General features: G+C 38.3%; 1 protein-coding gene and 1 pseudogene across 3 annotated transcripts in view; both read left to right on the forward strand.

Annotated features, from left to right (window-relative positions):
- Nucleotides 1-5,769, forward strand: part of LOC144652487 (uncharacterized) — a 90,508-nt gene extending 84,739 nt beyond the window's left edge. Inside the window, exon 10 of one of the 2 annotated variants that reach the window (XM_078512501.1) lies at nt 1,028-5,769. In XM_078512501.1, coding sequence (XP_078368627.1) covers nt 1,028-1,147 — 120 coding nt within the window. In that variant the 3' untranslated portion in view covers nt 1,148-5,769. The remainder of the gene's footprint in view (nt 1-1,027) is intronic. The other variant, XM_078512502.1, reaches the window with a different exon arrangement.
- Nucleotides 1-18,245, forward strand: part of LOC144652484 (uncharacterized) — a 214,025-nt pseudogene that overhangs the window by 18,363 nt on the left and 177,417 nt on the right. The window lies entirely within an intron of this gene.

Consider the following 18,245-nt stretch of genomic DNA (forward strand, 5'->3'; position numbering starts at 1 on the left):
CGCTAGGTCCGTACTGGAGAGGTCAGGATTTATATTTTGCAAGTTCGCTTCTGGAGAATTCGACGATGGAGGAAATAACAAATAACAAAATAAAGCGCCTACCCGCTCTTTTTTTATAGAAATCCGGACGACAAACATTTTTTTTCTTTTACTTGGCCTTACTTACATGAAAGAATATATTTGTGGAAAACCGAAAGGTTCCCGGAAAACCCCCCGCAAAACTAAGATTTAAAGATATTGCTTGCATACTGTTTTTTACTGAAGAGAGTTTTGAACAAAAACACCTTTCACTTAAACCAAAAAAAAGCAAATCTTGACCAGAAATTACATTGTTTTTGCGGCGTTTTCCAAAGCCTGAGGGGTTATTAATTTATTTTTTAAAGAAAATTTCCTATAGCGCTACTGTAGTCTACGCCCGGTGAATGCTTTTAAAAAGTTAAGTAGCCAACGAAATAATAGTGAATAAGCTCGTTAACACCTGTTACAGATTTCTTTTAAGATTTGTCAATATTTTACCATAAAATAGAGAACAGCATGTGTATATTTGGGTATAAATTTAATTCGTTTACCAGGCTTTGCTGAAGTTTTATGGGTCAGTCCCACGTCCCCCCCCCCCCCCCACCCCCTCCCAATGTAGAGAACTTTAGACTTACCCAAAAAGATGGCGTGAAGGAGACTGACTCCCTAAGATAGTTTGCTTTTGAGTTCCGTTTTCTACACCAGAGAACAAAAATTCCTTTTTATTAATGTCGCATGAGATATGGAAATTCAGCATATACCTCAATAATTATGTACAACATATGAAATTTTAGTATTTTTTTATAGGCATTGTTTGTAAGCGATCTTTGTTTCATACTAAAACCGTTTTAATAAAAAAGCATTTTTATTGCAAGCTTTTACATGATATAAATAACTGTTGGGTACGATTACAGTTTTTTAAAGCTAACCAAGTTTTAGTCCGCAAATAATGACCAATGTTTGTTGATAGAGAGGATTGTGTTAAGCATTGTTTTGTGATTTTTGACAGGATTTGGAAGGGAACCTCGAACCTGAACATGAATGGCCAACAGAGGACTTTTGGAAGGAGCGGCCGTGGCCGGAGCCTGGGACAGCAACTGAATCAGAAGACGAGCTGGGGCCTGGGTAATCGGTTTGAGTCAGATTCTATCAAGGACAGCAAAATGACCAACAAGAGACTGGACCAGAGACTGAACAAGAGGACGAGCGGCAGACTGGGAACAGAGAATTAGTCACGTGGTCAACAAAATAAGAACAAATCAATAGTCAGAAGTCCACACACCTAGACGGGAAGGTATTATGTGTATAGTTATACCTTCCATGTCTTAAACACACAGTGGTCAAATGTTCGGTGCGTTTGCATTTGTCCGCCAAAACTGACGCTGGGAAATGCAAAAATCTGTCTCAATTTTTTATGTCCTTTACTTTGAATCGAAAGGTTTCAACATTTGCTGAAAAAAAAAACTTAAACAACCGTTATACCGCAGTTTTTTTGTGGCCTCATTCTTCAGGTTGCTAAAACATTTTGTAATCCAAAAACCGTTTTTGCCATTACTCTCCAAAATCTTACGCAAGTAATATTACACCAGTAGTGGCGTTGACTATTTCATGTTTGACCGCTGTGTGTTTAAAACATGTAGGACTGGGACCGAGTAGTGGAATCAAACACGGGAACACTTAACGTTGAGTCAAAACAAAACAACAGGGGGATCTCACATCAAGTAAAGAAAACAACGTTAATCTTGCGGTGTGACGGACATTTCGAACTAGTGTCAAGTCTAGAACCGACAAACCCTCGTAAACCACTCGGAGATTTAGGAAAATTTCTTAATTTTGGTGAACAATCAGATGTTCTAAAAAAAGGTTGTAATTCGTACGCGTGTTCCCGTGATTTTTCTGTTCCAGATCTCTAAGTTACCAAACAGCAGTGTATTTAAAAAACCAAATGGCGGCCACACAAAAAAGACGTTTATCGTAGAAAGTTAAAACTAACTTTACTGTGAGAGCACCCTGTATCTAAGAAGTTTTTAAAATCATTGCAGTTCTTTCTCCCAATAGCTTTGATTTAAGGTGGCTCCGCAGTTATACAGGGTGCACTAGTCTATGGCATGGCCCGGTCCTACTTTCTCGGAGTTGACGCAATGGCTTTAAAACTTTGGAAAACTTTCTCCTATCATTCGAAAATAATTTGATAGAATTCGATTGTTGGTCGTAGACAGTGCGTCCAGAATAGCAGGGGAGCCATCTTAGATATTTAACAATTATCCTGCGAAATCGCGCGGAATATCGCCTGATACTTAGCCGACGAGGCCGTAGGCCGAGTTGGCTAAAATCAGACGATATTCCGCAAGATTGAGCAGGATAATTGTTTTATTATTCAACAAATTGTCAACGAAACACATTTTGCAGATAGAAAAACTGTATTTATGCCGCGCCCTACAAGATTTCGGACGAATCTTCGCAACCTACGTATATCGCAGGATATCTCTTATGTACGGATGACAGATAACGTTAACATTTTGACCATATATGGGCAGCGCGCGCATGTGTTGAATAATAACTTAGGATATTTTCTGTTTTTTGCGTGTGCGCGTGTTCGCTGCCTGTAAGAACCAGTGTCTTCTAACCTTGTTCATTTGCTGGTTTTAAACCAACTTTTCTTTTGCGTTATGTCGCCAAGTACAGGGTCAGACAAGGTTAAAGTCTGTACTAAAAAGCTAAGGAAATGTTGTGTATAGGAAATATTAAATTAGCATATTGATTAAAATGTCCAATCAGCAAATTGTGAATGAAACTTAGTTATAGAGGGCATATCCTTTGACATTTCAATGTTATCATCACTTTATTATAAAGGCAAATGTTTACAAAGATGGTGAAAGGTTTATAAGTACGTGTGGGATGATCCGAGGAGGAATGAATACTGAAAATAATTGAAAAGATGCTACCACGAAAAACAGTGATGCCACTTGATGTTAGGACTGAACAATATCATGGCAACATCAAAACGTTTTGAACGAATAGAGTCCAGCTTGACAGCTTTAGTTCACCGTGAAAACGGCTTCGACGCAAGCATAAGTACTTGCTTCTAAGCACAAGCACAAGGATCAAAATGTTTCCTTTTCTTGTGCTTGCATTCGTGTGAAAACGTAAAGCCGCATAACCACAAGAAAATTGTTTACGTCTGGCCGTGTTTAACCAATTAAAGCACTCGCTCAAGATTCCCTGAGATTCCCCCGCGTCTGTGCATTTGAAAAAAGTGGCGAAGGTTGTGATAGTTTCGTTTTCCTCCTCTTTGATAATCGCTTTCGCTTTCTTCGTCACAAAAGTAGAAGAGGAAACAACTGGCTCGATGCCTGAGCGTTTCTGTCGCCATATTTGCCGAGAGAACGGAGCTTTCTAACTAGTAAGCATCGTGTGCTTATGCTTTTGTCGACGTTCGTTTTCACTTGGCACAAACTGCTTGTGCTTGCGTCGCTTGTGAAAACCAGGCTATAGTGACATCTCTTATTTGTAACAACATTTTAGACATGCATTGAAACCAGTATCTACCAAAAGTTTGTAAATATTGCACTAGATGATGGTGTCATAATGCATCAGTCAATTGAAACCCCGGCCCCCCGACCCCCGGAACTTAGCGGAGATTTAACGCGTCCAAAGCCGGGATTTAATGCACTTTTAACGGCGCGTTGGCCCCGGTGAGCGTAGCCTGAATTTCAGACATCCCTCTGTGCTCGCCTACTCGCCAGAAGAGACGTCTGAACACATTTGGCTCTAATGCCGTCCGGTGACGTCACTACACTTTGGTTGTAATTAATGCGAGTAGGCGAGCACAGAGGGATGTCTGAAATTCAGGCTACGGTGGGCGATGGTTTTAACAAAATGTCAGTAGACCGGGGCCGTGAAGGGGTGATTTAACAGCACGCGATCACCTGAAGCGGGGACCGCAGCCGGGATTTAACATAAAGGACTAAATGCTTTTCTCAAAATGTTCGTTCTGAGGAATCTGTTCAAAAAAGTCTCCACGCTTCTTCCTTGATAAAGCCTTTGGCGACGCCTCGGTTTGTATTTAATGTGTTCGCACGATAAAAATAGACTCCTTGTACTTGGAATCTGCCACCTTTGTACACTATCGTCTCCAAGAAAGTAGTTTCTGTTTCTGAGTTTTCAGCCATGAATTATATCGTAGGGTAAAAGCTGTTTACCTTTAGCAGAAATTCTTCTATATATAATTGTCTCTTCCTGTGTCCCACATCAATTTAAAAGACGTCGTCAATAAATCGTTTCCAAAGGATAGGCTTATTGGTACTTGCCTGAGTATTTTGTTTTCTATTTTGGCCATGAAGATGACGGCAGAAACTGCGGCGATTGTCGTGCCCATGGCTGTTTGTTGTGCTTAAAGATAATCTTTTCCATTAAATTGGAACGAGTTTTCTTGAAAGATCACACTGAGCATCTCTCTTAAAAACCTGTTAGGTACGGGAGGGTTTCCTTGATGAAATTCTCTGTATGCTTCACATACAGTGTTAATGAGATAAGGAAAGCTTTTTTTAGGCTGTTTAGGCATGGCAGTGTAATCTTCTCAATGAATCGACAATGAAGTTATTAAAGTCTGTCGCACGAAGCTTGTCGCTGTGTTATCGGCTAAAAGTAGATGCTTGATGGTCAACAAAAGCTGAAATACGTTCCTTAGGGCAATCACACCCCGATATTATGGGTCTTCCGGCAGGCGTGTTTATAATGGCTAACTTCGGGTTTTACATTTGACAAATTTGTGTCTCTGACCACGAAAAACAATTTTTTAATAGGTTTTGTCGGAAACAAACTACATCAGGTTTCATTCCGACCTCATAACTATATATGGACAATAAATGAAAAAAATAGATTTTTCAACTTCTGCAACGAAATCAAGATTTTTGTCCGGTTTTTTCCTGAATGATCCTGAAATTAAGTCGATTCGGATGCCCCCGCTATGCGGGGCTTTTAACAGACGTCTAGGCCCCTAGGGCGGGGAAATAAGTCGGGTTTTAACACTTGGTAAATGTTAAATTCCCCGGTAAGTCCCGGGGGTCGGGGGGCCGGGGTTTCAATTGACTGATGCATAAGGTCGTCAAAACATCATCAAAGCATTGACGCCTATCGTTAACAATTATCGTTGTAAATTCAAGAAATTAAACACGAGTGCATTTCAAGGAAAATGGCGTAGAAACACAAGCTGTGCTGTGGACGTGTTCTTTTAAGTTTCTCTAAACGTGAACGAATGCATGAAAACAGGGACAAAAAGCAAAAGTTTTTTTGTTCTCTTAGTAATTGTCGTTTATACCCGTGTGACCGTTTGTAAATGTGTTTAAAAACTTGTTTATTTTGTGTTTTTCTAAATTGAACAACAAGGAAGTGCGACCTGAACTTACAAAGTTCTTTTTTAAAACACACATGGCTGACTGACAAGATAAGCTTACTTACGTTGATAATATTAGTTTTATAGATATTTGCTGATAGATTATATAAAGATGTAAATAATTTTCTTACCGACAAAAATACAATAAAGTATATTTCCAACTTATTAAGACTTGTTCATCTTGTGTTTTTGGTCCATAGTCCAGAGGCTTGGGACGAGCGACTTCCATTAGCAAAATTTTTTGAGGTAAAAAAGATGCTTACACAGAAGGAGGCATGACACGGGGACATGTGCCACGTAGTTCACCGAGTTGAACTCCGTGCGACGTGTTGCAAAGATAAGAAGGAAATTCTCGTACTTATAAAGAATTGCTAGAAGTTGTTTGCTTCCAAGGCAGTAAAAATATATTTCAATAAAAATATACTGCATCGAATATTCATTCTTTTTTGCCTGTGCGTTCGCTTTTAGCTGCTTGGTTTCCTATCCCAAAACAACAACAAAAAAGCTGTATTAGACCACGTAATTTTCAAAATTTCCTTGGGTAGAATACCCCTAGGCCCCAGACCCCTCCTACAAGTTCGCACCTGTAGCGCGATTAAGTCCTCCCCCAGCAAAAACTCTATTGAGAGAGAAGAAGCAGCATATCTTCCACTCTTGGAGTACTAGGGCTACATTTTCGATGATATAAGAGCATCGCCAACCAGGCTCAGATAACCTCTGCAATCTGCAACCGTTCACAGCCTCCCCATCTTTTCAATGTAAGAGAAACGAGTGCCATTGCGGAAAGCGGGGTGGGGGTTATTGAGCTTGAGCAAACCAAAAAAAGAAACCGGTCACTTATCTCCAAATACTACTACACGCCTCTCTAGTTTTACCCTACATCCCCCCACCCCCACCCCCTCATACTTTCACTTTCGCGTACGTGTCCAGTTCTCACGCATTTTTTTCCCTCTGGGGTTCAACAATCAAAACTGTTCTTCCAAAATACAAAAGAAATATGTTTAAAACTTTAATTCCCCAAGAAAAATGAACTCTGATTTTCCAGCAAAATCACTGCATTGTCAAACAGGTTGAGAAAATAAGGAAACTGATCAGCCAGTGGATATTGATAATTTATGTGTAGCCCCGAACTCTCTAAGGGGGGAGAAACTTTGCTTACGAGTCTGTATATTTTTTTCTTTGTCCCATGCTTGTGTAATTGTTGAAAAACTCAACTTCATTATTTATTACCGAGCTTAAAATTCAACCACCAAGTGAGTCTTTCGGGAAAAGTACAGAACGATAATTTTTTTTTTAAAAAAACATCACCATCTTTATTATTATTAATCTAAATAATCATCAAGCTGGTCTTAAAGTGCCTATGAAGTGAAAAATAATTGCTGTTTATTTTTAAGGTTTTTCAAAATAAAGAAGAAAGGCGTTTTTTGCAATATCTTTTCGTTTAAGAGATATTTACGTTTTTGTATTACGCAAATAAGGAACGTGATGACGTCATTAATTGTTCAACAAAAAGATGAAGCACTGAATCAGGAATATCTCTTGGAATATTTGTGCTGTGTTCTTCAAACTTGGCACCATTAATGTACACCACAAAAGACAAAACATGACAGTTTTGCTGCAAATACCTATTTTAATTAATACTGACTTCCCCAATTTTTGCTTAACCAAAGATGATCCACTTCCAACAAGCTAATGAGGATAGTTAGGGTAATATGGGCATCATGTGTGTTCCAGGCCAGAACCTCTGTCCCACTTTAAAGGGTTGCAAATGGAGATATTTGGTTTATGACGGAAAGAGACTGGAACCAACAGTGTTGCCATGGTTACATCATAGTATGAGCCATTTTGCACCTTTGAGGAAGGTCACTACCGATACCAAGTTTCAAAAATATTACTCATACATTTTCAGAGATATCCTTGATTTTCTGATCTATCTTTTAGTGGAACAATTATTTATGACGTCATCACTTTCCTAATTTGCAAACGCCATTCTTCTTTAAACGTAAACGCCATTCTTCTTTATTTGTAAAAGTCTTTCAAATAAGTATCAATTAATTTTTACGTCATAGGCACTTTAACAAGTTGCCATCTCAAATTACTGGTTTCACTTTGAGAAAGATAAAAACTGCCCATGGTACATGCATGATGCTGTGGGACCACCGATAAACAGCAAAATTCTAGCATGCCTACTGGCAGAGTTAAAATGATAATTTTGTGTTTTCTTAATAAAAAATAACTTAATTAAAAATAGATAAATAATGTTGAAATGTGTCAAGGTTTGTAGTGGATTAGCACCAGGTTATGGCCTGTTTGTAATGTTTGTTCTTGGGTTAATAAGCCTGTTAATGCATGACTGGGTATGCTGCTGTGAGAGTTTTTCTGTGTTAAACATCTGGCCGCATAACCAACACTCGAACAGTTTCTCACGAGTGTGAACCTTCCCATGCTCATCCAGCTCTAACGTTGTCTTAAAAGCGCGTTCACACTGACTGCATTTGAAGGGCTCCTTGTCTGTTGGCATTGCTTCCCGAGACTTTAAATGTGAACCTGTTTTAAAGTGCTTTTTCAGTTGCGCTGATGATTTAAACCATATTTTACACAAGGAGCACTCGAATGGTCTTTCCTCACTGTGTACAATTTGATGTTTCTTTAGTTCAAATTTGGACTTGAAGGATTTTTCACACAAGCTGCAGCTAAATGGCCTTTCATCGCTGTGCACCCTTTGGTGAGCTTGAAGTTGATGTGAATTCTGACAAATCTTTTTACAGGTCGCTGCACTGAAATGGCTTCTCGTCACTGTGTATAACAAGGTGCTTCTGTTTGCCAAAGAGTGTCTTGAATCTTACATCGCAGTGGTTACATTTTTAGGGTCTTTCGTCACTGTGGCATTGGTAACGTTTAGACAGATTAGTGGATGATTTAAACCCCTTTCCACATAATGAGCATTTGTGTAGTTTTTCGCCAGTGTGCACCCGTTTATGTCTGTTCAGAGTAGAGATATCCTTTAACATTTTCCACAATCAGGACATTTAATTACAAGGCTTTTTGTCACTATGTACAGTTTCATGCCGCTTTAGTTTATTCCTTGCTTTGAATGACATGCCGCACAAATCACATTTAAACAGCCTTTCATTTCTATGGGTTTTTCTGATGTGTTGTCCCAAATTCACAGAGGTTTTAAAGAACTTTTCATAAAGGTTACACTGAAAAGGCCTTTCATCAGTGTGAGCTCTTTGATGCAGTTTAGCTTCTGCCGCAGTTTTGAAGCGCTTCTCATATTTGTCGCAGCTGAAATGTCGCTCATCACTACGAACTCTGTTGTGATTCCTAAGCATGACTGCCGTTCTAAAACCTTTTCCACACAATGTGCATTTAAAGTGTGTTTCTTTGCTGTGTGTTAGAATATGTTGTTTTATACCATGCCATAGAAAATACAGCCAATCAGAATACAGGAAAGCCGTTGTATATTCGACGGTATTCAACCCAACCTTCCCATAGTGCGCTGCGATTGTATTCTCGACGAAATTTAGTAAGCGTATTTTCTATGGCATGGTATAAAATAGTTACACAACACTTTCTCGTGGTATACTATGGAATATCCCACTTGTCACTTGTATTTTCTTGGCATACACACTCGCCTAAAGGCTCGTGTGTATACCGAGAAAATACAAGTGACTCGTGGGATATTCCATAGTATACCACTCGAAAGCGTTGCATAACTAGTATTTAAATTCTTTGCTGTCATAAAAGCACTTTTACACTGGGTGCATTTAAAAGGTCGATCTTGTTCAGTGTGTGTTTTCTCGTGTTCCTTCACATCAGCAAATCTCTTGAAACATTTTTCACGCTAAGTGCATTTAAAAGGTTTTTTTTCACTATTGACCACTTGGTGATTTACAAGTGTTTTCGGTTTTTCAGAGTATTCGCCACACTGGTCGCCGACACTGTAAAGGCTTTACTTTATGTATAAACAGTAGATTTTATATGTTACCGCAGTTTGTCGCCCGCCCCTAGTCGCCCGAATTGCACTTGGCTTCATTCTGTCTGCCTGGAGAATTTGCATGCTTTGCGGAAAAAACAACAACTACAATTAGTTAAACTTGTAACAAAATTAATTTATTGGTGAACAAGAATGTGATAAATTGATAAGTGCATAGCATCATTACTTGTTATACCATCAAGTACAGAAAATATGTTAAGCTTGCTAGTTTTTGAAGTTGCCAAAATTTCTCTTGTGGTTCTCGTTGAGAGAAACAAACTCCTGTGTGACGTCAGCTATACAGATGTATACAGACACACTGCTTGTGACCATTTACCACGGCTAGGTCGCTTAACCTTTCATCAACAATTCTAGAGCTAATCCACGTCTTCAGAAGTCGGGAGGATGGGAATGAGCACTCGCCAGCAGCTCTAGTAGCAGGCCCTACAGCAAGCGGCGTAAAGATAGTTTGGACTTCATGAATGAGCTTCTTTCTGGTTCTGGAACCTTTGTCACCGCCGGCTGCAACGCAGGCTACCGCCGACAGAATGTCGTCGAAACACGGTATCTCCTCCTTCCTCAACATAACTTCCAAAACACTTAGTTACAAGTCCCGGGGTAGCGACTCAGTTTCAACATCATTATTCGCTGTATAGTGCTTCAAGAGACTTGAACTCTCACTTATTCGAAACTCATAGTCATCACCAGCTTTAACCAACAAAGTTTTCATCTGGGCGTAGGAGTAGTGACTCAGCTTCAACACGTACGACTCATAGTCCCCACAAGTAGCAGCTTTAACCAAGGGGGTCTCCATCTGGGCGTAGGAGCTGATGCTCCTCTGGTTGCAGCGCTGGTCATTAGCACTAACGATAAAATCAAGGGGCACATAATACACCCTTCTAAAGTGAATTTTTGGCAGTTTGGGGACCAGCACCAACCTCCAGTCTGGCTGGAGTGCGTCGCTTTCTTGGAACCGTTGGCTGATCTTGGTTCGTAAGGAGATTTTCGATTGCAGTGCAGTTGACATCCTACAGAACCTATAATGAAACTATCTAATTTGTTTCACTTATCGCACCAATAACTGGTAAAATAGTCAAAAGGATTTTACCTGGCATACTTTTAAAAAAAGCTCGTCACCCTTCTTAAAATTTCAAACGGAAAAACGAAGACAAATAGAAGAAGGTTGAGTTTGCACTGTGAACCACTAAGAGAAATGTCTGCAAGTATGGAGTTCGTCGAGCGTGTGGGCAAATCACCCTAGCCCGCTCATCCGTGTTTTGCCATTCGGCAAGAATGACTGTGAAAATATTAAACTGCCGCCCCGCGGCTTTGCTGAGCCTTTGTCTTCGTGAAGCGCAAATGCAAGAGTAGGCGCCTTTTTACACCTTCAATTCGTTAATTTCATAAATTATCCATGTCAGCTGCAGCCCTTAAAGCTCAAGCAAAAAAGTGATAGGGCCATAGCCTACCAGCCTTCCCCCCCCCCCCCACCCTCCACGGTCCCTGCAGTACCTGTCTTTTCGTCGTAAATTCTTCGCACGTACGAACGAAACACGCCGAAACTTGGAATAAACCTTTAAACTAGCTTCAGCTTAAAAAGAATGTAAAACAAATAGAATCGAATTAGGCATTGAACCATCCTCCTTTATTGATTGCTAAGTTTTGATCCAATTCTCCGATCTTTTGACTTTCACATTGAAGTTTTAGGTGATATCAGCCGGTATAAGTGGGACTGTATAAGTATTGAGTCAGACTCAGAGATTGAACAGTTTTAACCTCTTTTAAGAGCAATATCGAAAGGTCGCTTGTTTGAGAAATCAACTGTTTGGATTATCATGTAACTTAGTGTAAACTTTAACTGTTTGGCACCTTGGCTATTAAAACAAAGCTCACCGTGACATATGAAAAATACTTGCATGTTTTTGAATAAATAAGGCTTTTGAAAACCACTTTAATACAACCAAAACAAATCAAGCTCGAGTGTCAAACAATCGATTATTTTATATTAGTTTAAGATTTTTCTGTCAGTTTAGGAAATTCCTAAGAAAAAGATTGAAGTTTTCTTTTCAAAAACGCGATTTAAAAACGGACCTTTTAGCCTGACAGAAGTTCATAAGCTATACGGTCCTATACCCGCCGGACCAGAGTTATCTCTATGGGGCGGGGGGGGGGGGCGCTTATTAGAACACACACTCCCTTAGCTGATTTCGTACCCAGATGTACGTGATAACGAAAAAAAATCAGCTGCATGACAGGGTGAGATGTTAGCACACAGGCTAGCTATACAATGCTAACTTGTTGTTAACGATGTCAATAACTTACATACAGCAATAAAGCTAGTGTAAATTCCTTCCTTTGCTCTCTTTCTTGTTTCAAATAAATTGGTGAGAGACTTTCGCGTGACTAGCGTGACTCCAAATGCAAATGAGTTTGGTTAGTCACGCAACGTCTGGTTCTCTGACAACACGGGGATGACTGGGGACGAGTCTGGCGGATGGGCGGAAATGTCTTTGATTCTGTCTGCGCTGCGCTATCACTTATGAAACATGATAAAAACACGGTAATTTACCATGGGAAAAAAAGTATTAGAAGGACACAAATATGCCTGTTTATACCACTTCATAATATCGACTTAAATCGAATCCTTAGCGCCCCAACATAACTGTATCATGTATAGTATCAAAAAGCTTAAGGTTTTTACGCGATTTAAACTGTTTATTTAGATTTGCACGATTTAGTAGCCGTGGTAAGTTGACGCGCAAAATTGTCACTACACCACCATGGTACGGTGGTGGCTAAAGCTATCTTCTCGTTACCATCCCTTATATGTTGCTTATCGGCTGCATTACTTTTATTGGGAAAAGGTTTTTCGTAACTGACAACACTAAAGACAGTAGTAGGGCCCTAGTCAAATGAAAAAATTTATTTGCTTTGAAATTTTTATGTATAAGTTGCAACAAGGATATTATACTCAAAATTCATCATTCATTCATTTGAACAATCCAAGACCATGACTGTTCATTGAAAATAATTTCTTCAACCTTTTTATGATTCGACTAAGCAGAGAAGCAGCACGAAGCGATAACAATCCGCCATGAAAGTTTTGAGCTTACGGTTAGCTTACGCAATGTGCTCCGTCAAAGAATGGTATGAATGTATTTGCATTTGGTAGAAATTAATTGAAGGTGCCAGTGATAGAGAATGTATAATTTTGTATTGGCATGAAACGCATGTGCGCTGTTATGGCCCTAATTGAGTTTTTGTTTTGTTGCTTATTATAGTTTAAACTTTGGCATGTGTTATTTATTCATCTCAGCTTTCGAAGTTTTTCAAATTAATTTTTGTACTACAAAAGAATGATTCAAAAAATAAATAAATAAAGACGTTACTTACTTACTTACTAATAACAAAGCACATCTATTTTTCGTTAGAAGAATTCAGTACATCTTGATGACAGCAACAACTGCACCATAGGCTCTCCCTGGATTCCGCGGACTTAGAAGGTAGAAGCAATTCCTAGGCAAAAAAACGGAAAAAGCGACAACAGTGAAATAGTTGAGAAAAACAAAGCACGCGTGAGAACAAAATCCAGCGAGCAAACAATGCAGTATTCGCCTTGTGGCGAGAGCTGAAAAAAATAAATGAAATACCCTCATCCGGCTAGACAAAAGCAATATCTGACCTAAGACTGGAACAAAAAATTGCAATAGCCACCAGGAAAAAATAAGTGACAACCGGCAAAAATAAGTGCCAAAAAGCAAAAAAACAATAATAAAAATAAAAAGTAAAAAAAAGTGCCACCAACCAAAAATTGTCATCCAGCAAAAAGAATTGTAACTCAGAAAAAAGTGCAAACCAGCAAACGTCTGTCGCGATCTCTCCTAAAACTTGGTAAGTAACAGTGCCACCCGGCCAAAAAAACCGGAATGAAATTCTCTGCACACTAATGCAAGATAATCAGTGACCGCTTTTGACATACGGTAGCTCAGCGTGCAGAGTACACGCTACTTCTCTCCACAATGCGAGGTAATGATCGCTTTTGACATACAGCATTTGTAAACTTCGTGGTGTAAACAGTAAATGGAGTGTGGAACTTTTTGTTTTTCCATTTTCTAATGTTTTGGTTGCTTTTCCCATAAATGTTTCCCTGGTTTCCAAAGGATACTACACGACTTTAAGGTAAACTTGCTCAAGTTGCCTGTAGCAAAATTACAGAGTGTGTTACTAGTTTATGGTATTATCCATTCTACGATCGGCGCTTTCCGAGTAAGATTATTGGTATTTCTGCCCTAACCAATGTTAATATTAAAGGTCTTACTAGTTTGGTACCGATATAAAATGGGGCAAGTAAGCAAAAGTCTTAGGAGAGTTTCATTGAACAATAACGTTCATACCTTCTTGCAGTGCAAATCCCTACTTGATTGGAATTTAAAAGAGTAACATAATAGCAGCTTCAGAAACAGATATCAACCCGTATCCCGCCTTATTTTCCTGTTTTCTGCGGTTGTTATTGAGATGGTGAAAATGAGGCTCATTTTAGCACGTGCTCACCACCGAAAAAAATACGTTAATTCGCCGGCCTCTGCAATCTATCTGTTTGGTTATTATATCTTTTCTCCCTCTAGATGTTGTCTCGCAAGCTGTATCGTTTACGTAATCTTTCAGTGACCACTATCCAATCAAAATATGTGATTGCCTGAGCAGTTCTAATCTCAGCTTGCAGAGTACATATGATGAAGTTGGTTACTGCTAAATTCCCAGGCGTGTTTGGAAAATCACGTTACCGCGAAAAGCTTCGAAACAAATTACTAGGTTTACTAAGATACTTAAACATTTCTGGAAATGAAAAGGTCTGACACCATCCTAAGAAACAATTACTTTTTTGACTCCAGTTCTGTGCCTTTTATCAAGATGGTGAAAAAGTGACTCTTTTGAGCACGTGTCCACCAAGTGTAAAATATATTACTGACGGCTACTTCTCTCCACAATGTGAGGTAATGATCACTTTTGACATACAGCATTTGTAAACTTCGTGGTGTAAACAGTAAATGGAGTGTGGAATTTTTTGTTTTTCCATTTTCTAATGTTTTGGTTGCTTTTCCCATTAATGTTTCCCTGGTTTCCAAAGGATACTACACGACTTTAAGGTAAACTTGCTCAAGTTGCCTGTAGCAAAATTACAGAGTGTGTCACTAGTTTATGGTATTATCCATTCTACGATCGGCGCTTTCCGAGTAAGATTATTGGTATTTCTGCCCTAACCAATGTTAATATTAAAGGTCTTACTAGTTTGATACCGATATAAAATGGGGCAAGTTAGCAAAAGTCTTAAAAGAGTTTCATTGAGCAATAACGTTCATACCTTCTTGCATTTGCAAATCCCTACTTGATTGGAATTTAAACGAGTAATATGAAAGCAACGTCAAAAACAGTTATTAACCCGTATCCCGCCTTATTTTACTGTTTTCTGCGGTTGTTATTGAGATGGTGAAAATGAGGCTCATTTTAGCACGTGCTCACCACCGAAAAAAATACCTTAATTCGCTGGCCTCTGCAAGGTATCTGTTTGCTTATTACATCTTTTCTTCTTCTAGATCTTGTCTGGCAAACTGTATCATTTACATAATGTTTCAGCGACCACTATCCAATCAAAATATGTAGTTGCCTGAGCAGTTCTAATCTCAGCTTGCAGAGTACATATTCTTTTTTTATTTTTTTTATTAGTGTTGATAGTATTTACAAGATTAAGTTACAGTAGACCATACAGCGTACGTATAACAGAAGCGTTTTACAGGATATTGAGATTAGCTACTTGAGATTATAATTTTATGAACAATGCATATAACTATCATATTTAGTTACAATGAAAAAAAAAAACAAGTTACGACAAAAGAATTTAGTTTTTTTTTTTAAAAAAAAAAGAATAATGCACAGAGAAAAAAAAAGGAAAAAATATAAAAGAAAAAAAAAATTACAAGAGATTTCCGTATGTTTGATTGAACTTATTAAGACTGTTATTTTGTATGGCAATTTCTCTTTGTATATTAAGTTTGTCCATTAAGAGTGCGAGAAAGCTGTTGAAACATAATTTTTCGTCGTGTAAGCTTTTACAGTATATGGAGTACTTAGCAATAAGAAGCGTGTAGTTTAAAGCGTACATGTGAATCTTGTTGTCAAAAATTCCATATAAAATCATAGAGTTTAATAAGGTAATATTTTCTTTAGTTTTGCTGGACCACCAATTTTGAAATAAATTCCAAAAAGCTAAAGTTGAAGGACAGTGCAAAAACATGTGATCTAAAGAATGTCTGTCAGTGAGACATTGAGGGCATATGTCATTATCCGATATTTTGGCCTTAAAAAGGCTAACCTTTGTTGGAAGAATATTATGAATAATCTTGAATTGAAACATTGATATCTTAATGTCATTTTTTATCTGGAAAGGTAATTCATAAACTCTGTTTATGTTTGCTGGATTAAAACCATACCTTAAGATTTTGCCTTCAGCGGTGGGGGGTAAAAAGGCGTTTTTTATCATAACGGAGTAGACGGTTTTGGTAGAGATTTGATTAGTTGTATTTTCATTTTCCGGCATTTGCCGGGGATTTCTTTTTATTGCTAATTTCCAATTCGACGGAATGCAATTTATCAATCCAAAATATAAAGTGAAAGGTGTTTCAAGATGAAATTTTTCGGAGAATTGATTAAAAGAAAGGAAATTCCCGTCGTCTTGAAGAAGGTCTTTAATACGTAGAATATTTTTTTCGAACCAGTTTTTATAAAAAGGTGTTTTGCCTTCGATTTTTATGTTGCGGTTATTCCAAATTATTTCATTGTGTGGAGATGTAACGTTTTGAAAAGGTTGTTTTGTGCTTTGCCAATGTTTTAAGACTTCGTGATAGAAACTTGGGAGGCGGTTAAGTTGCAGGGAATTGATATCATAATTGCAGTGTGTCAGAAAAGACAGTCCTCCATAATTTTCCAACGCAATCTCGGGGATAATCTTCCAGGATGCGTCAGTTCTGGTTTGCAAACGTGGTATCCAAGCGACTTTTAAAGCTTTATTCATTATGTCAAAATCAGTCATCTTGAGTCCGCCGTGTTTTTTCTCACCGATGATAGTTGATTTTTTTTATCTTTGCGGGCTTTCCATCCCAAATAAAGTTGAATATTAATTTCTCGATCTCTTTAATAAATTTTTCTGTGATAACAAGAACAGAGGCGTTATAGATTAATTTAGAAAGTCCGAAAGTTTTAACAATGTTTATTTTCCCGTAAAGTGTTAAATTTCTTCTTTTCCAACTGTTAAGCGTCTTTTCTAAGTTTCGAATTTTCTCTGCAAAGTTTAACTCGTTAGTTTTATTTGTGTCATAAGAAAAGAAAATACCAAGAGCTTTTATTGGGTCCCGCGGCCAGCGGAAGCCAAAAGGAGTTTCGGCATTATTTTTCCATTGACCAAGCCACATTCCTTCAGACTTTGTGGTTTTAATTTCTAAGCCTTAGAGGTTTTTGAACCTATCAAGTAGAGTTAGCAGGTGGTCAACAGAATCCAGGTCACGTACAAAAACAGTGGTATCATCTGCATATAGAGAAACTTTAATTTCTTTCTCACCTACATTGATGCCTTTTATGGTGGTATCGTTTTTAATTGCCCTCGCGAGTATTTCTATGCCAATTACGAACAATAGTCCGGACAAGGGACAACCTTGTCTTACACCTCTTTCTACGGTAAAAAATTCTGATGCGAATCCATTATTGAGAACGCAGCTTGAAACATTGTTATAAAAAATTTTGACCCAATTTTGAATGTCAGGTCCGAAATTGAATTTTTTAAGGCAGCTGTTAATAAATTCCCATTCAATGGTATCAAAAGCTTTCTTGAAGTCTATAAAAAGGGCGATTCCAGGAATGTTGTTCTCGTCTGTGTAATTCATGATGTCAGAAATTAAACGAACATTTTCACCAATATACCGGTTTTTGATGTAACCGGTTTGATCGGGGTTAATAACTTGGTTACTGCTATATTCCCAGGCGTGTTTGGAAAATCACGTTACCGCGAAAAACTTGAAAACAAATTACTGGGTTTACTAAGATAGTTTACCTTTCTGGAAATGAAAAGGTCTGACACCATCCTAAGAAAAAATTAGTTTTTTGTCGCCAGATTTGCAAGATTTCTGTGCCTTTTATCAAGATGGTAAAAAAGTGACTCTTTTGAGCACGTGTTCACCAATTGTAAAATATATTACTGACGGCTACTTCTCTCCACAATGTGAGGTAGTGATCGCTTTTGACATACAGCATTTGTAAACTTCGTGGTGTAAACAGTAAATGGAGTGTGGAATTTTTGGTTCTTCCATTTTCTAATATTTTGGTTGCTTTTCCCATAAATGTTTCCCTGGTTTCCAAAGGATACTACACGACTTTAAGGTAAAACTTGCTCAAGTTGCCTGTAGCCAAATTACAGAGTTTGTTACTAGTTTAATTATGGTATTATCCATTCTACGATCGGCCCTTTCCGAGTAAGATTATTGGTATTTCTGCCCTAACCAATGTTAATATTAAAGGTCTTACTAGTTTGGTACCGATATAAAATGGGGCAAGTTAGCAAAATTGTTAGAAGAGTTTCATTGAGGAATAACGTTCATACCTTCTTGCATTTGCAAATCCTTACTTGATTGGAATTTAAAAGAGTAATATGAAAGCAACGTCAAAAACAGTTATCAACCCGTATCCCGCCTTATTTTCATGCTTTCTACGGTTGTTATTGAGATGGTGAAAATGAGGCTCATTTTAGCACGTGCTCACCACCGAAAAAAATACCTTAATTCGCTGGCCTCTGCAGTCTCTGCAAGG

This window comes from Oculina patagonica, chromosome 4, assembly GCF_052425735.1.
Source record: "Oculina patagonica isolate OP01 chromosome 4, crgOcupat, whole genome shotgun sequence".
Classification (NCBI taxonomy): domain Eukaryota; kingdom Metazoa; phylum Cnidaria; class Anthozoa; order Scleractinia; family Oculinidae; genus Oculina; species Oculina patagonica.